At 38.9% G+C, this 20147-nt stretch overlaps 1 protein-coding gene across 21 annotated transcripts in view; it reads right to left on the bottom strand.

The window, feature by feature from the left end:
* The window catches only part of LOC123611886 (centrosomal protein of 162 kDa-like), a 79230-nt gene that overhangs the window by 9700 nt on the left and 49383 nt on the right, over positions 1 to 20147 (bottom strand). For 10 of the 21 annotated variants that reach the window (XR_012500790.1, XR_012500791.1, XR_012500785.1 and 7 more), the window contains 6 exons: positions 19728 to 19873; positions 17026 to 17134; positions 13532 to 13613; positions 8215 to 10003; positions 4277 to 4451; positions 275 to 496 (listed from right to left, as the gene is read on the bottom strand). Coding sequence is in view for 3 of the 21 variants with exons in the window: in XM_074347869.1 (XP_074203970.1) it covers positions 454 to 496; positions 13532 to 13613; positions 19751 to 19873 (248 nt within the window). In the remaining 18 variants the exon portion in view is untranslated. Of the gene's footprint in view, positions 1 to 274; positions 497 to 4276; positions 4452 to 8214; positions 10004 to 10043; positions 10826 to 13531; positions 13614 to 17025; positions 17135 to 19727; positions 19874 to 20147 lie in introns of those variants that run through there. The other 11 variants (XR_012500795.1, XM_074347870.1, XR_012500786.1 and 8 more) reach the window with 10 other exon arrangements.

Genomic DNA, 20147 nt, shown 5'->3' with positions numbered 1-20147 from the left:
GAAGGTCACCGTGAACTAAGGGATTTATTTTCAAAAAGACTGCTAACAAGAGAATGATCAAAATGAGCCAATTTAAATTCTGATTTTTCCCCAGGGGTTTGATTTAGGCTCTTCTGTTAGAAGGCACTCTCAGGAACCTTGTTTGTGTTTGCTGTGGCAAATGCATCAAGTCAAAGAGCTGCAGGGACAGTGGATGACAGTGCATTTAGCGGAGAGGACTAAAAAAGTTCATTTTTCATAAATAAAAGAAAAAATAGGACAATGTGTCTAGTACCTTTGTTCAAAGAATATAATTGTCTTGACTCAGTTTTGAAGACTTCCTCTTCCTGCTGTCTTTGTAGTCCTCATCTTAACTTCCAGCTCTTTTTTTCTGAGAATGTGACTTTAATCCACTCCCTGAGGGCTGTGCCCCTCTGCTTTTCTCCTCTGCTTGCTGAACGCTTTCAAACATAGTCAGTCTTGCTTCCTTGTTCCCCCCACCGTATCCTGAAGAATCCTTTTAAGGAAAAGCATTACTTCAGTGTGTAGAGTTATATATTAGATTTGAACACAGGGGGTTAGGGAAAAATACCACAAAGAATGAAAATGACAGTTAACAATGTTCTACTACACAAGAAAAATCAATAAATTTTCAATAGGAGTGAGTGATTGCAGCATCACTCAGTGCAGAAGAAATTTCATAGATTTCATTATTTATAATTTAATTTCAACTTATAATTATAGACCATACAATCATTATGAATATTACAGTGAAATTCAACGCCTACATTTGGAAACAACACAGGAATCACTTTCTGTGGGACCCTCAGACTTCTCGGGGAGCCACGCAGCTTTCCCCATGGGAAGCTGGAATGGCGGGCTTGGTAAGTCCTGCTCCAGATATTCCTAAATATCGTAAACAATGGATAAAAGTACCACAAATACAAACTACGTTGAATGTATATTCAGCGATTATGTAACAAGAAGCACTAATACAATGGGAGCACTAAGACAAGTGAGGATCTCACAGCAGGCTGGTGCATAACAAGCGCCCCCACACAGCTGTCCCCCTGCGAGCAGGACCCCTGCCCAAAACTGGCATCTACTCCACTTGACATGGAGGCAAACTGACCCAAGTCTCATGTCAAACGACAAATGGAGCTAAATAAATGTGAGGAGAATGTGGATGGGGATAATTTCAGGTTTCATCACTTTAAATAAATTACTCTTTTAAATGTTTACAACAATAATTAAAAGTATCAAAAAGGGGAATCAAACAGCAGCTGATAACTTTATGAAGCATTTTAGTTCAGATTAAGTGGGCTTTAGAGCACATTTTTCTATATAAAGTATGTCAAGTTATAGTATCACTGGAATAATAAAAATTTCATGGAAACTATAACAACTAGTTTACATTTGATTGAAAAAATAAATGATAATCCTGCTCTAATACTGTGATATCATACATTACATTAGAAAAAAGTGTTACTCATGTATATTTTGGTTAAATTTTTGTCTTTTAAGGTACCTCATAAATCCCAAAACAGCAGAAATAGTTCTAAGGCCAATAATTATTCAGTTAATAATACAAAAAGAAAGTTTAAGGGAAATCTCTAAAAGAGATTCGGAGGCCTGTATTCAAACCCTACAGGTCCTGAACTGAACCCCCAGTGAATGTTTACCTGACTGCCTTTGAGGTAAGTGAAGAATTAAAATTTTATATTTTTAATATAATTTCTTTAGGATGTTAACTTTTTAAATGCAACGTTTACTTTTTTCATTAAAAGTGAAATAAATTGTTCTTAAAGATTTGGAAATTACAGAAAAGTCAAAAGAAGAAACAAGTCCCCAACAGTACCTCATCCCAAGATTGCATTCGAATCTTTTCCAGGTTTTCCTTATAGAGTAGTAATCACATTTAATTGGATAGTTTGATGTAGAAGGTTTTCTGTAGAAATCTCTTAAAGCATTCATAAAGGATCTGTTTGAGTCATTGTAAAATCAGGCCATTAATTCCTCCAAGTCACCGGAGGACCATTAACGTGGCCAGTGAAGGGGTCAGACCTGCCAGCACGGTGATTCTCCCCAGGACGGGGCGGCGGGAGTGTGGCAGGTGGTTGTTGCTCAAGCTGCAGTTAGCCAGTGCTTTTACACCAGAATTCTCCCTTCCTGAGTTCTTAATTTTGACTTCTCTAAGTTGTTATTTTCAATAATAGCACATGGACAGTATCTTTTCCTTTTATACAGGAAAGAAAAGTTGCTTAGATATAAAATTCAAACATGAAAACACTGCAGAATTTGGGACTTCTGAGCCCTTCTTAAAAAAACAATGGATTCAAAAAATTCAGTCAAATGATAAGGCAATCAAAATAATTCCAGTATGGAGGAGCAATGGCTAATGGACTGGTGAAAAGCATTCTGGCTCTGTAATAACCAGAACCAAGATCCATTTAAACCCTTAAGGGAATTACAACTGCTGGAGAGAATATAATTAATATATTGGTTATAAATAATATAATCATATGTAAATATATATGTAACACATGTATTATAGTATATAATGTAAATTTATAAACAATATACTTATTAAAAATAAAACAAAAATGGTAGAAGTCATGAGAGTAGGGGATGTAAGAGGCTTACTACATATTTAATAAAAAGGAAAATTGATAGTGTTTAAAATTGGAAAATGCAGTTTAAAATAACAATACTGCTTTGGCAGTCTTTCAGGGGTTTTCATAATCTATGCTCTTGAAGGGACCTTTTGGGATGTAACATTTCTCAGGGTGAAGTTTCTTTTTCTTACAGATTCAAGTAAAATGAAATCTAATGTTTTATTTAAAAGAACTGATAAAGTGTGATCTGTTCTTATAAAATGCTTTGTCCATTTTTATTTGTCCACATGCCTGCCTTTCTCCTTCCTTCCATCTCTCATCCCTGCTTCCTTCCATTTGCAGAAGGACACACACACAACAGGCATGGAATGAGGTTCACACACTGACACCAGCTGTTTCTGGCTAGATATTGCTTCCTTTTTACTTTTCTGCATTTTTGAATTTAAATAATGAGCAACTATTCCTTTTGTGACAATAAACATACTAATCTAAAAATAAAAACACGTGTCGACAGTCAAAGAAAATTAATTTAGAATAAAAAGCAAAATCACCACATGGCAGACGCTGCTAGCTGACAACCTCCTCTTCCTCCCCACTAAAATTTTGCCCTGGACAGCAATGTGCCAGTTAAAAACACCCCTCTCCCTGGACTCCATGCACCTGGTGTGGAGCGGGGGGAAGGGGCCCAGGATCAAAGTTCTGACCAGTAAGATGAAAGCAAAAATTTCCAACACAGGACTTCCAGGACAGCAACTACTTCTCTGATTAAGCTTCTGAGTTAATGGGCATGGACCTTTTACCTCTCACCTCTCTTCCTCCTGACAGACTTGGAGGTTGTGCAGCGGTCTTGTGACAAGGAAGATTAAAGTCGCAGACTAAGGATTTTGCAGCAGGAAAAAAGGGGGGGGGGTCTGGTTCCTTGCACAGGTGCACCAGCTCTGAATTAACTGGCCCAGGCTTCCTGGTTACGTGAAAAAGAGAAGCCTTCGAACTGCGTCAGCCCCAGTCATGAGGGGCTGCTCCCTTGGAACCAGTGCTGACGCCAAGCACGTTCTCTAGACTTTCTGTGCACTCACCTCTGGCTCAGAGGCTGCTTCTCTGACACCCAGCCTGTCACAAGTAACACCAACCCCCAAGGAATTCCAGTTCTTTGGAATAAAACTAAAATCACTGGGCAATTTTCCAACAAAAAGTCAGAGATTTAAAAAAAAAATCCTACTTAACAGAGACTCTAATGAGGAAAAGTAGATCAACACAAAAACAGACAATTACAGTTGGCCATCGCACTTAAATAAGTATGACTTGTAGTGATGTGTTTTTATTTTGGCAGTCGCAAACACTATGAAATTTTGAAATCAGGGAAAATGCTTATAAAAATATTGTTGCCTTCACCTATCAACTTCTATGCCATCCCCCTCATTTCCATCAACTATGACCTGACGTCTGGCTTCACTCTTAGTAATTTCCAGCTGCGCACCAGAGGCCCTTCAACTTCCTCCCTGTGCACATCTCTCCACCCCAGCCGCTCTCTCCCACAGGCTTTCCAGGTCTTTTTCTGTTACCGGTAGTGCAACCACGCCCAAATGTCAGTCTTAGGCATTTACTCTCTGGCAGTCCTACCCCCCACCAGGCGTGCCCTCTGGCACCTGGATGCCCACAGTGCTTGGGCCCCCAGGACTCACTCTGTTGATCCTGTGTGTCTCACATTGTCCACACCCTTGATGTCTCTTCTTCCTTCATGACTCCACTTACATCCCATACACATGGGCAGCTCCTTCTTGCTCCTCTCTCAGTCCGCTGCACTCATTTGGCAAAAACCACTCCTCTTGGTAAATCCAAATACACAACTACCAACACCTGCAGTTGTGCGAGAGAAAGTGACTGTACACACACACACACACACACACACACACACACACACACACCCTGCCTGCCTGGTCCCAGCTCACATTCACGATCACCAACTTGGAGAAGACTTCCTGCTGCTGGGAGCCCAGCCCCCCAGGAGAGCTCCCCACACCTGCTCCCCTCCAGCACCCTGGCCCCATCCCCACTGCAGCCTCATCACAGCACATTTTACTTCTCAGAGGAAGTGGAGGCAACCGGAGGAAACCACCCCATCTCTCACCACTTCTACCCCTACCAGTACCCACACCCACCTCTCCCCTCCTCCTTTCTGCTTTTCCACAGATAAGCTGTCCACGTTCCCACCTGAAACCAACCCTCCCACTGTGCTCTGGACCCCATTACAGCCCCTCCACGTGAGGACTCTGTTCTACGACTCCCCTCATCACACACTTATTCCTGGCTAGTAAATCTTTCCAAAAAGCGCAAACATTCTTTTGTTCATTCATACCATGATTTCTCTCATTAAATTCAAAACAAGGCAAAACAAAAGGCTTCCCCTGACTCCACCCTCCTACCAGCTACTGCCCCCTTCCCCCCCATCTTTTACACCCTTTCCTCCAGGGGGTCTATATCTTGAAGTAGCCAATTCCACTTCTCCTGTTTCCACTCAGTTTGCCTTTCACAGCCACCTGCCCATGGAAACTGCTTGTCCAATGCTGATGGTCTCCTTCCTGCTAAACTCCAAGGTCAGCTGTCAGTCCTCATTCTCTCTCTCAGTAGCAGCAGACACAGCAGATCATCTCTCCTCTATATACTCTCCCCACATGGCTTCAGAAGTGCACATGCTCAGGTTGCCTCAAACTTGCTCTGCCCTTGTAGGTCAGCCCTCTCCCTCCTGACCTCTTTAAGTCAGCACGCCCCGGGCTCAGGCCTTGGTTTACTTTTTCTCTCCAGATATGCTCCCTTGATAATCTTTGTCAAGTCTCAGAAAATATTATGGGTATTGAAGTAAGTCAGATGGAGAAAGACAAAAACTATATACACTTACATGGGGAATCTCAAAAATAATACAAATGAACATATATGAAAACAGAAATACTCACAGACAGAAAAGAAACTTGTGGTTAACAAGGGGAGGTGGGGGGAAGGAGGAATCAAGGGTCTGTGATTAATGGACACAAACTACTGTACATAAAATAGTGAAGTGACAAGGATTTACTGTACAACACAGGGAACTCTACCCAGTATCTTGTAATAACCTGTAACAGAATATAATCTGCAAAAAAACTGATTCACTTTGCTGTACTCCTGAAACTAACACAGTACTATAAATCCATTATACTTCAATTTAAAAAAAACCCATGGCTTCAAAAATATTCATTTTTAACAACACTTGATACCTACACTCCATACCTCCCTCTCAACTTCAGACTCCTCCATCTAACTGCCTCCTTGCCATCTCCACTTGCACATAGAATAGGCATCTTAAAATTAGCATCTCAGCAGCTCAACTCCTGGTCATCTCTCCACCCCCAAGCCCACGCTACCTCCCCCTCCATCCCAGCTGGAGAGGAACTTCATTCTTCCAGCTGCTCAAGCCACAAACCCTGCCATCGCCCATGACGCCTCTCTCACAACCCCAAACCAATCTTTTAGACTTTCGGCTTTATCTTCTAAGTACATCCCCATCCAACTGCTTCTCATTACCACCACTGCCACCACCCTGGATCAAGCCCCATCACTGCCAGCCCAGATTCCTCAAATCCCCTTTTAACTGATCTCTGTGCTTCTTCCTTTGCCCCTGTGGTGTGGATCTATATTTGAATGCATACAGTCAATGGCATCAGCCCGAGGAATCTGTCTAAAGAATTCATCAATTGAAGTCACTCCCATGCTCACAACTTCCCAGGCGCTCACCTTTCCACACTGAGTGAAAGCCCAAGGCTGATTCATGCCCTAGAAAAGCCGACCATGCCTGTCCCTGTGATGCCCCGATCTCACCTCCCCCTCCCCTCTCTGCCCACTCTTCCCCAGCCATGTGGGCTCCTATGCCGATCCCCAAAATGCCAGGCATTCCTCCTTCTTTGGGACTTTTGTACTGTTTCATTTTCTGGAATATGCTTTCCACACACACCCACACAGCCAATTCCAATTCCTCCTACTAGTCTTTGTTCAAAGGGTTCTCTCACTGAGGCCAACTCTATTTTATCTCAAATGGTGACCTGCTAGACTCCAACACTAACACACTTGCTCTGCTTTCTATTTCTCCTTAGCATGTAACATCATTTACTGATTTGTATGCTCATTGTTAAGTGTCTGTCCCTCCTCATTAGATAACAGCTCCACGAGATGTGGGAGGGGAGGTGGCACTGCCTTGCTTCCAATATACCTAGAGGGCCTCCAACAGTGCCTAGACCCAGGTCCGTGCTCAAAAACACTTGTTATATGAGTGAATTTGGATAAAGTAAACTTCAGAAATGTTGGGGGTTAGTTTATCTAAAATAAATATAATAGAGTAAATAATGTTAAAAACAAAACTTCATTCTCTTGCTCTCAAAGGTACAGACAGAATGAATACTCCTAAAACATTAATGAAAAACTTACACTCCTCTTGATGATTCTAAAATTTGGGAAATACTCCCAAGTATTTTTCCTTAACATTAAGCACTAGATCTAGTGGAGAGTTAGTTATTAACAACAATGAATAGATGACAGCAGCGCAAAAGCAGGTGCTCCCTAGAAAAGGAAGAGAAAGTAAGAGAACACAAGGCGCCTGTTAGGGGAAGGGGTCCGAGGTCCCCACATTAAGAACAGGAGAAAAGGATGCTGCATTAAGCAACAGAATGATTCCTGTGCGCACAGAACAGCCACTGCTCCTGCTGCTCTCCTGCAAGTGGAGAGACGAGCCTTACATCTGACACGCGCAGGCTGCTGCAGCGGATGCACAGCCACTCAGAAGAGGAGAGACTTCAATGCTGAAAGAATTCTAATAGAGTCCAAGTGGTCCTGGGATGGATTGCTGCAGGGAAAGGCAGGGGAGGCGCTTTAAGCAGGAAGTGAGTTTCCCAGTGAGGCTAGCTCTCCTCCGTCACAGCAGGCATCAGCGATGGGCTTGGTTGCCTATTCAGCTGAACCACAAAGGAAAGGAAAGAGTGCTTCTGGCTCTACAGCCCTCCCATCCCCCCGGAGTCTAAAGGCAGCAGAAACGCTGGTCTGACTTGAGCGTTTCTATCCCTATTAATAGTGGCTTGGGCTCCTGCGTGGGAAACCACCCTTTCCTCCCACCAAGATGGATAACTCCACCAGGAAATAACTCAGAGAGGAACTGGGATGTACAAACGCACGCAGATGACTGATAAAACATCCGGACTCCCCAACACTAGACCAAACTCATATCCAGGTATTTCTCTCTGTATCCACCTTCATTTGTACGTTGCCCTTTGCATTCTGATTTATAGCTCTTTTCTGGCAAACATTTTGGATATTACAAAGCCAACCAGATAAGGAGGGGTTTGACTCTCCTATCTTATATTTACCTCCCAAATTTTCTGGGTCTCATTCAGGAAAACCTAGAATTAATGATGACAAACCCCCTGAACTGAAGTGAACTGAATCTGTCTTTCAGAGATGGAATGTAGCATCTTAAAATTAAATTTTTTCTACAAATAAGGAAAGTTCTCAGGAGAGAAGGGAACAGGGAAATTAGAGAATAAGGAAAATGAAATAATACATTATATTACTGAATTTTATTATGAAAATTGTATGTAATTACCTTTTTTCCTGGCTTGATTTGAGGCAGGGATGGATCTCAAGTTTTTGCTTTTTATAATGTCCTTTAAAGTTTTCAAGAGTAGAAAATGTCTTGAATGGTGAACTGGGTTTGCCTTAGCCTGAGCTCCTAACTGATGCATATAATCCACTCTGAGATTTTCTCTAAATAAGGGAGGGGCACTTCTGGCCTTCCTGTGTGGTAGCTGTGTACCAGTCACAGCCCCTCCTTCTCCAGAACTCAGCTGAGATCTAAGAGTCTGTGCACAAGTACAAATTCGTCAGTACTTTAACATCAGTGACAGTTGTAAATACGACTTAACAGATGGCAAAATCATAGTGCTTACTGAAGAACACAGTTTGTAGAAGGTGAGCCACGACATTCAAGTTCTCCAAGCCTAATTCATCAGAGCTTTAGTATTCTGAAGCACATCTTCAAAGTCAGGAACAAAAACAGCAAAATAATAAAACAAAGTAGGCTTTCCAGAAAGGAAAACATGTAATTACAAGAATGAATATGGAGGAGATTAGGGAAGAACACAGTTGAAATGACTTAAAATCTTATCTTTTTTCTCCAGATTTCTCAAGGTAAAAACTGCTTAGTACCCTGTCTTATTCCACAAGGAACTGGAGATAGTTTATGCTTAGTTTATGGTAAACACATAAGTCAAAATCATAAAATAAAAATGGAAGACTGTGGTCATGAGTCTATAAAACAGAATAAATCAAGAACACAGAAAAAAGGAACAGAGATGTGTAAGTTTCTCAACAGTCGCTAACAGCATTTATATGAAATGCCAACTTACCTCCTTTTGCACAACACAGACTACTGATAAGATTGTATAAAAGGCACCAGAATAAACTTAACTTTCTTATGCTACTCAAATTCTAGACTATGTTTGTTTAAAACATTTTAAATGTAAAAAAATGGCTTCTAAGAGAAAGCTAATGCTGCAGTGGCATTTTAAAATCTGGGGATGACAGGGTGTTGTAACAGATAACAGCTCACAGATACCCAGGATCCACGTGGAAGTAGGTCTGTAATCAGTCCCACTGGCTCACAAAGTACATACCTGTCAGCAGCATTTATGTAACGTCATTTATCACTATGTCAAATCAATATAAACTATAAACACTTGCCTTATGTATTTTGTCATCCTGGGGTAATAATCAAGGAACAACAGATATTTTTTTCTTCTAAATATCAAGGTACATTTTATCTATTTGTTCTTCCACAGTATTTACTCTTGGACAGTTATTTTCTGTACCTTCATTTGTTGACTTTTGTAAAACTATATGCTCTTCATTTCTGTCCAAAAATTGGTTCACATTGTTTCTTGAGATATAACATTTGGAATCATCTTAAGGGGTACAAGGATTAATGAAGGAAACTTAGCATAGAAACTGTGGGTGTGCTTGCACTCGGGACATTTCACAGAAGTGGCCAGACTTGTCTGCAAACAGAAATTCCTGCCAAGTGACTCTGCCCATTCCCAGGGGAAACATTGCTTGCAAACAAGAATGTTTATTAGTTCCTCAAAAGGAACAGGCCTGGGAACAGGAGGGTCTGAGTGTAATTAAGATAAAGAAGTCTTAGATGTAGTACACATGCATCAATTTAAAAAATGTTTACTCTCTGTGCTTGGCAAGAGTTACTCCTTCGTGTAGATGGTATAAAAAATAAAGGAACCCGAATCTCGGGAGACATTTTGCACCACAGCAGCTCTGTGATTCATTTCGTTGGCAACAGATTAACAAATTAAGTTTCTTTATTCTTAGCCAGTTTCTTGTAGCTATGAAACAAAAGAAGACACAGAGAATGAACCGTATATGACTCCTCAAATATTAGTTTTATTAATATATATGTATATACATGATATACATTGAAACATTTATATTATTAACATATAATACTATTAAATATATTTAATACCTGTAACTCTTAAACTAGGTCATTAATGTTAAACATATTACAATTCTGTTTAACAGAGTATACTTACATGGTGTCACATAATTGTTTTAAATTTCAGATAAGAATTTTAATACAGTATAATATAAGGGATTTCATGGTTTACTCAAAGAACTACTTCATAGTAAAGACAAACCAAACAAAGATTGCTTTTGTTGAAGAAAAATAAAAAAATGAATTTCTAAATGGTCCTTTTGTAGTATTATATATTATAACATATTATCCATATTATAACATCAACATACATTTGAGGCAGGAAAAACATTTCATACATTTCCAGTAGAAACTACAGAAGCAACCATAATTTATATCAATAAAGCATAGAATATAAATATTAAAATGCATGAATTTCATCATGGTATGGGAAAATCTTAAAATCACTAGGATTTTTAAATGAAATAATTACTGTGGCTCCTTAGCCTGGGGCCCTCAGCAGAGTCTGAGAACGGTAGGAGAGGACAGGAAGTGTTTAAGTGCCAGCTACTACTGGCTACTGCTGACAAGATACTACGGGAAAAAGATGAGCTCAAGACAGAATGGGCTGGTCTTTAAAGGAATCCAAGGGAACAGAGTCGAGAAACTCAGAGCCTCTTAGGTTCACTCTCTGCATCTGGACTCAAACAGTAAGATTCAGCACTGAAAAATGCTGTGAAAAAGCAAGGTTTCATGAGAATTCTTTGTTGAAGAGTGATTCAGTTCCTTGGCAAATATCACATCAGAGGTGCCATCTTCAAACTTAAGACTATTGTTCCTCATAATAACCAGACAGCTGCAAATAAACTGAGAAAAAAAAAACACCCCTAATTTTCTTTAAATGTAGTTACTAGCACATGGGACTGACTGGAACCAAATTGATCAGAAGCCTAAAAAACTTTCTGAAGGAGCTGTAATGACAAAGATGACAAAGAAACCACAACTCTACTTTAAAAAAAAAAGGCTAGAGACTTGTCTGGCACCCTCAGAACCACCTACCTGCAGGCAGAAAGTGGGTGGAGAAAAGAGTGCATTCTCAAAGATGGGCGTCCCCTCCCCATTACCCACTTCAGTTGAAGCCAGTGGTGAAGAAACACAAGACCACTGGAACCAGGAGCTACACGGAACAATATATTTATGAAGTAGTTCCTCCTTAAGAGCAGAATAATGGCCTAATTAAGGGAGAAATGCCCAAATTGAAGGTAGGGGGTCTTCATAAGGCCTTTCAGTGGATCTCAAAGCTGCACTGCTGATTGCTGTAGCTTCCTCATTCTTCTCCTTTCTGAACAGGAGTAATCTTAGTCTCACCACCATATTGGGGTGGGGAAGGAAGGAAGAAACTTGCCTTTTAATTCACTGATTAGTAGACAATGAGGAGCTGCCCTGAAACCTGACAAAGAGAACCGTGCTTCACCTGGAAATCCTGGCCTTCCAGGTGGATACCCTTCTGAATGGGACTGTGGGTTGTTTGCTTTGGGGAGGGGCTGAGTAGGTCTTTGTTCAACGAAGAGTGGAATGGATATTTGGCTATTAGAAGGGAAGTTTCTGGTAGAGACTGGCTAGACACCTACCAAATGCATTTACATTTCTTTCTGGGCATATGAGCAAACCACACTTCCTAGCCCTCTTGGACCTAGTTTAGCTGGATGTGCTGGTTCTTACCAACACAATGTGGGCTGAAGGGAGGTAACACTTCTGTGATTAGGCAGTTAAAAGGAAGCATGCTAACCATCTATTTCCTTTCCTTATTGACTGATGAGGCCAGGAGGACCTCAAAACCATGTGCTGAAGACAGAAAGTCGCCTGGGTCCCTAAATGACTATGTGGAGCAGAGTCCCACCCCCAACTCCACTGAGAAACTTGGAATTATGATGTAAGCAAGACATAAGTAATTGATGATGTTAAACTACTAAAAATTTAAGGATTATTTGTTGCAGCAGCTAGGATTACTTATCCTATGGTTTACTAAAGAGGTTTTGGATATGTATACTCAACTTTCTACTACTGACATTCCTATAATTATTGCTATGCTTTTAATGTAAGTATACTTGTTTTCAGCTTTTAAACACAAATGTAAACATCTCTATTTAGAATTCACATTATTAAAATTGTGTCAGTTATGCCAACAAAGACACAAAATGTGTAGAAAAATCCCTTCAATGACACAAGAGTAGCCCCAAACAGCAGTGATAAGGGAGCCCAATCAGCCCCATAAAAACACTAACTAGCACTGCAGATCAGGGGAAGAATTCTAGACTTCAGTAAGTAGACAGGGTTTAGGGTAAGCTACAGCACATCACTTTCAACTAGCACACTCAGTACAAACAAGGCCAAGAAATCACTGCATATGGATTTCATGATGAGCTTGGGGTTCAAGGAGGGGCTCAAAAACTTGTCTGTTGAAAACACAAATGAACAAATAATACAAGAATGGATGACAGGCTTTTCACAGAAATATTTTACAGAGATCAAAGACCTGACAATCCAAGTGCATTGCTGAGTTATGTCTATGTGATCTTGAACAATTTATTTAACCTCTTTAAGCCTAGGTTTCTTATCTATGAAATGGGGGTGATAATGGAATATATATATCTCATGGGGCTGCTGTAAGATTAAATGAAATCTAATACATAAAGAACCTAGCACAGTATCAGGCCCACAGTAAGTGAGTGGTAAAAATGTTAGCTGTCATCATCTGGTTCTTGTGAGAGCCCCACTGCTAAGTTGGTTCACCTCAGTTTCATCACTTGAATGATGGGGATAAAGATGCCTGACCCACTTATTGTGTGGATCTCATGAGATAATGGATGTGACACTTGTCTTATGACAAGGTTACTGTGACATGGTACCCTGTGCTGGTGAATGACAGCAAGGTCCCACAAGCTTCCATTAAAAGCTACTGGAGCTGGAACATTTTCACAAAGCCTGTTTATCTTGTGACCAAAGAACTCACCCTAGGAGATGATGGCTGGTCTGTGACTAAGTGCAAAACTAACTGGTTTAAAAAGAAGCAAATGGATGACTCATATACAGAATAAAATCCATGTTCTCTCTTACCATTTGAATCAACTGTCCCTGAGCTATTAAAGCTGATGAGACTTTATTTTTCCAGTGAAAAGCTTTAAGATTACCTACACAATGGTACTAACATTTTTAGTAGCATCTATTTAAGAAAAAATTAGCACTAGAAGAATTTTGATAAACTAGTTGATAGAGACTAATATTAAGGGAAGAGAGGAGTGTCTCACAGGTAGACTCATACTAGCTACCCATTAATCATTCACTAGGGATGGCAACACAGAACAAATGATGCCAAAAGTTTCCAGTGACAAAATAAAGAAATAAACACCCTGCACAATCCATTCCAAAAAACTCTTACCTGACAGGTTGTAAATCAAAACCATCAACTCCAAAGGAATCTATTCTGATAGGCTTCATCAGCTCCTCTACCATGGGCAGATCTAAGAGGGGAGAAAAGTTAAAACAGCAACCAAAAATGTTATGTAAACTGCTTAATTTAAGGTCTACTACCACCAAAATTACACTGTCTCTGATTGACACATTAATAAAATGGCACATATAATAATCCCAGTTTCCCACCGCAAACTCCTTGTACAAGAAAATCTTCTTAGGTATTTATATTTGAATTATATATCTATATATTTTCTCTCCCTCCCACTACACACATCAAATATATGAATATGGGTGTATACACACACACACACACACACAATATGTATTTAGTTGACCCCAAATACTGCTCTCTATTTAAAAAATAACTGTAGCATAAGTTCATGGAAAAGCATAAATAATGTGAAAATACTTAAGAGATTTCTTAATTTTGGAAGACATACTATAGGAGGAACTGAAATTTTACCCTATGTTCAGCTCTAACTTTATAGTTAAACCAATGATTCCTAGATTCCATTTAAACAAACCCTATAAATTCACAGATTGAGAAACAATCACTACAGTAAATTGAATTTAAATTACACCACACTGGAAACTGTTCAGAGAGGGTCTCAAAGGAAGCAGCTTTTACCACATTCCGTGGTAGATATGCTTTTGAGGACCCTTCATCTTCTTGAGGATGCTTTTTCACTGAGCTCTCGGTATTTCCCCCTGCATCACTCTCAGTTCCTTGCTCATCTGCATCTTCCCAAGAAACGGCTACATGACAATACATCTGATGCAGAGCTTCAATGTCACAGCTGCTCTGTCCATAAGAAACATCAGTTGAAATACATGTAATCTCTAGCATGACCACACAAATACATGAAAATATAAAACACCGTTATCCCTTAATCTACCAGAAATGGTGAACAAGGCTGTGGGACAGTATGTGATAAAGACAGGGTGAAATATAAACTTGCTAGTATGTGGCACAGCCCATCATCATGAAATCACAGCAGGCTCAGTAACCCCTGTAAGCAAGCAGAGATGTGTCCTGATGTGGTCATTGTAAGATCTCACTCTGCTAGTTACTGTCTCTTACTACCATCAGTAACCAACCTCTGCACTGGATAAAACTACTCCTAAATTTCTCAAACTGACAAAATTTTGTAAGGACCACTCTCTCCTCTGCCTCTCTTTCTCTCTTTGCCTCCCAATGCCACCAGGCATCTCGTCTTCTGTGTTTCTTCCTTTGAAATTCAATCCTCTAACTTTGCCATCCAATATGTGTTCCAACATCCTGTGTTAAAGCTGCTGTAACAAAAAAAGTAATTTCCTAGGGGCCAAATCCAGCCTTTAAATTTCTTCAACTGTTTTAATTTTCTTCACCCTGTGAGACATCTGAAATGGCCCTTTCCCTGGGAACTGTTTCTTCCATACAGCGCCTTCCTCTCCCCACCACTCTGATGGATACTTCTCTATCTTTTATGGTACATTGCTCATCTCAGGACTCCATCTTTAACCCTCTTTTTTAAAAAGCTCTCTTTGTAGGGAGGAGGGCTGGATAATTTCATCAAGACTCTTCACTTAATTATCACCCATATGCATGTGATTTACAAATCTATGTCTTTTGTCCTTAATTCTTTTCTGAATATTAAATTTCCAAATAGACATTCAGACTGTTCTATAAGTAAATCACATCTAACACAACCTCAAATGAATTAATTATATTCCCCAACAAAACCAGTTCTACTCCCAGGATCTGCTGTTTTAGCCGTGGCATGATTACTCACCCAGTCATCCACAAGAGAAAACCTGATATCACTGTTCACTCTTCCATCCCTATTAAACTCCTCCCCTTCCCACCGAGAAACAAACTCTGGAAAAAAGAACTCAAAGGACCTAATGACAATAATGATCTAAGATTTTGATAAGTCTTTTCTTAACTCATTTTGTACCTTTCATTAATAACAGTGGAATTCTCAAAGTTAGAGAAAAGAATAAAAGTGTCATAGAAGGATGGGAAAAAAGAAGAGCAGGGTGACCAATCTCCTTTTCTCCTGGTATCCATGACTAAGTAATTAATACCTAAAAATTAAACAGTATATACAGCCTCCTCTTCCTCTACATAATCTGTGAGTTGCATAGTATAAAATTCTGAGGGACTATTTTCAACTCTATACTTAAGATGTAGCCAAGTACTACATGTGACTGTGTAAGAATGCCATACAACAGGCTATCTTTCTACCTAATGCTTCAGGTTGTAATAGAGGAGAACAAACCTGACACCATATTGGATCTGTTCTGAGTTTTAACCACTGTGCCCTGTTTTCTAGGCTTAGTCTTCCCAGCTCTGCACCTTTTGTGAAACAATGTTGCCTTTAGCCTGAAATCTACAGGAGAGCCTATTCTTGGGGCTCTGACCTTTAAGGATGTTAGCACTTCTGCACTTATGTAGAGATGGCAAGTTGCAAAATAGAGAATAACCTTTGTTTTGTTGGAGGTTTACAGGGACACACATGGATGGCTGCAAGAACAAAGAATTCCTCCATCAAGAAGTTTGCAACAATGAACCACACCCCCTCCCCTGTGGTTTTTGTTGTTGTTGTTGTTCTTTGTATAAAAGGAGTCCGTATTCTGGCTGGAGAAGGATGGCTCTCCAAGGTATTAGTTGGCCATCCTCTTGGTCTGCTGCCTTTCTAAATAAAATCACTTTTCCTTGCCCCAACACCTTGTCTCCAGATTTGCTGGCCTGTTTTGCAGTGAGCAGAATGAGTTTGGACTCAGAAACAAGGTCACCACTGCTATTTGAAGCATGCCCAAAAAGGAATAGAGTTGCTTAAATAAATTAAAAACAAAAAAGTAGGGTATATCATCAGAGCAGAATCACTAATTAAGTGGCAGGGATATTCAGTAAGACTTTAGGGAAAAGATCTTGCCTGCCCCCTAAACCATTGATCAGACTCACAGTAGCCTGACTGAAGGACAGAATTGATTTTATGAACAAAAGAAAAAGGCACAATGTGTTTTCTCCTCTACAGAAATACCAGGGGGTGTAAGTATCACTTAGTCTGGATAAAATAAATGATCCCAATGGTAACTAGCAGAGCAGTACTGAACACTCAACCTAATTTAACAGGTGAGAGGTATCAGAAAGAAGGGGTTCTGGCATAAAGCAACAGCAGAGCAAACACGCAGAAAAGCAAATGACCTAAAAGTCAGAAATTAGAAATGGAAGACAGAGAGGCATAAGGGGCTGCAACACAGCAGGAGAAAGGTATATTTCTCTTAATTTGAGTCATTAACCCAATGGATATTAAAAATAATCCCAGGGTCATGTATGTTAACTCTATTCATGTATTTTAGAGAGAGAAAAGTAAAGGGCTGATTTCTTGTCTTTTACATTAGAAAGAGAAAATGCTGTGTCATTATTTTGTGTATTATTACAGGTCAAAAGCTTCCTATTTTTTTCCCACTTACAAGTTGAGAAGTGTCCAATTCTATTATGCAGTGGCAAGGGTCCCAATGTGTAGAATACTGTCACATCCAGTGACTGTGCCAGTCACACAGCCACAGCACAAAACAGCACCTGCCCATGAGACAGATGAAAACAAGCAAAAGGCTAGATCTGGCCCTCATTTTATAGTCATCAACTTTTTAAAGACAATAAAGCACAAGGAACTTCATGAGTCATATTAATAAAAAAGATAATCTTTGACAACATATCACCTAAACCAAGCCTGCTTAATCCCAGAAGACAAATGGTAAACAAACAAACAAACAAAAAAACAAACCACTGATCTTTTCAATTTTTAAACTAAGTTCATATACTGATTGAATATTTTTCAAGTGTATTTTTGAAATACTAGGTAAATTTAACAGGTTACAGCCAATAGGAATTTATATGCATGCCTTCAGTTTCTTTCACATAATCTGTACTATTAATAGAGGTTGATGCACATAATGAGAACCACACAACTGGCACTGTTTGTTGAATCTCAGCAATATACTAGGCAATATATGTTATCGCAGCTGATCATCCCACGGTCTCATTTTAGAGAAGAGGAAATAGGCTTAGAGGCATTAATTTTCCAATGTCACCCAGCTGCTAACTGGCAAGGCTGGGAATACAAATCCAAGGCCACAAAACAATAAACTCATACTGTACACTCTTCTAGTAAGTGACTCATCAAATTATTTTGGAATCAAGAACATTTAAGAAATAAGATTAAAAAAATTAGCATTATATAACTGCCCAGATCACCTTAACAGAATTTTTCTTTCAGTAATACATTTTTTTGACTTTTTAAAAAATTGAAGTATAGCCATTTTACAATGCTGTGTCAATTTCTGGTCTACAGCATATTTCAGTCATACACATACATACATATATTCATTTTCATATTCTCTTTCATTATAGGTTACTACAAGATACTGAATATTGTTCCCTGTGCTATACAGTAGAAACTTGTTGTTTATCTATTTTGTACATAGTAGTTAGTATCTGCAAATCTTGAACTTCCAAATTAAGTAATAGCATTTTTATTTCTGAGTTTTTCTTATAATCTATAGCAGTGGTTTTCATATTGAGTTAAACAAAATGATAGTTTTCAGAGAAAATCATGGGGTCCACAGATGTTTGATTGGAATTTCATTTTAAAACATAAAAACTGTAATAGAAATTAATCTACACACTCAGATGTGCCTTTTATGTAATTAATATTTTGAAGACCACCAGCATGGTAACTTGGTCTCCAGCTTTGTTTTCACGCATATCACAGAATCAAGTTCCTCTGGCCATCCTGTGCGTACATGAACCTCCCATAATGGTCACTGACTAGAAAAGCTGTAGCTCTGTTGGTCTTTTACAAGAACTCATATTTGCTCACTGAGAACAGTGTAAGCAGACTGACTATCACAGCACATACATGACATGTACTTAATCAGTGGTGAGACAGAGGAGAACTTGCCCAGCACACGTTTTCATCATGGCAGAATATTCAATTGGGTGGTAAAAAGTAAATGAGTGACGTGTCTTGATGGAAAATTTCTGCTGTAATTTATTAACTTTTATATTTACATTTTAAAATGGAAGTGGATAAAACTAGATGGTGATTCTTGGAATGGCAGTGATTAGAAATAAGAGATCTGAGTGGACTTTGTGCTTTTGATCATGTTTTGTTTTTTATCATCTGGTTGCTGGTTACATGGCTGTGTTCAGTATTTAAAATTCATCATCTGCACTATGATGATACATGAATTCTTCTACAAGCATATCACAGTTTGATTAAAAAATTTAAGAAACAAAATAAAATAAAAATAAAATGCAAGCAGATGTTCAGAGTTGGCTAGTGATTTATCACTTCTATTGATCTTTTTTTCAAGAGTCTGGATTGGTTTAGTTGACCAAACTAGTCAACTGGGACTTGCAAAGAAAGCTGAAAAGTTCCCATTTGCACCTATTTAAGGGATCAACCAAGAATATTTTTATATTATGCAACAAAAACAAAATATATAAACATACTGGAAGTCTGATGATATAAGAATATAACAAAATATCTGTAACTCCCAATTTTAACAGTAGTGGTCTGTTTTAATTGCTGTCACTAATTTTTAAAGTAAATGTCATGAATGTAAACATTTATATTTATACTGATAAAATATCATTTTTATCTGTAAAGAGAGTACTATCTAAGATTCCATTTGGAGATAAGGGTTCCACTGCTTTTTTAAAAAGTCTGAAAAGGCATTGTCTTAAAGACCTTTACAACCGTTGGTGAAGTCTGGATGGTCCTAGACATTTCAGAATTTGGGGATGTGAGCTAACTTTTTCCTATACAGAGAGAACTATGGAAAAGCCCAAAACAAAAGTCTCAATTCTTCTACACATGGCAAATTTAACTGAATACTCTGGGGGCACAGAAAATTAGTTAATATTCATCTACAGTACTATACTTTGTACCAACAGCATTCATTCATTTTTTAAAAAGTATTTATTTAAAAACACACTTCACTGAGACTGCTAGCATTGTGTCACCATTAGCAAGTTCAGATTATTTACACAGAAAGAGGGAGAAAATGTGAAATGTAAAGTTTTATTGTTGACAGTTATTATGTATGTTATTATGTATTATATGTATTTCCCTAGAAATGAAGTCAACTAGTCACAGACTCTGACATACTTAGAGAACAGCTAGTTTCTCACTTTCACCCGTCCTTGTCGTTTCATTATCAGTCACACCCGGCGGGGCCTTCGGCTTAGCTGTTGCTTTGTCCTGCTCATCAAGGCTGACCTCTGCAACAGAGTCTAATGAGCCAAGCAGCACTACTGGAATAACACAGAAGAAAAAAATATTAGGAATATAGAGAAGTCTGTATGGTTACATTAATAAAATATTTACATCATATGTAATCTGTATGAAAGAAAGATAAATATTTACATATAAAGACTACATAACCATATATCTAAGACAAGCATGATTTTCTTCTTATGCACAAGAGTAGGCTTACCTCAACATATATCTATGCTTATATACTGTTCTAATGTACATTTATATGGGAAAGGCAAAGGGCCTGAAAAAATTAACAAAATAGAAACATTC

The sequence above is a fragment of the Camelus bactrianus genome, chromosome 19 (assembly GCF_048773025.1).
Source record: "Camelus bactrianus isolate YW-2024 breed Bactrian camel chromosome 19, ASM4877302v1, whole genome shotgun sequence".
In the NCBI taxonomy this organism is placed as follows: domain Eukaryota; kingdom Metazoa; phylum Chordata; class Mammalia; order Artiodactyla; family Camelidae; genus Camelus; species Camelus bactrianus.
Note: the sequence above shows the minus strand (reverse complement) of the source record. Positions and strands in the feature narration are given on the sequence as shown.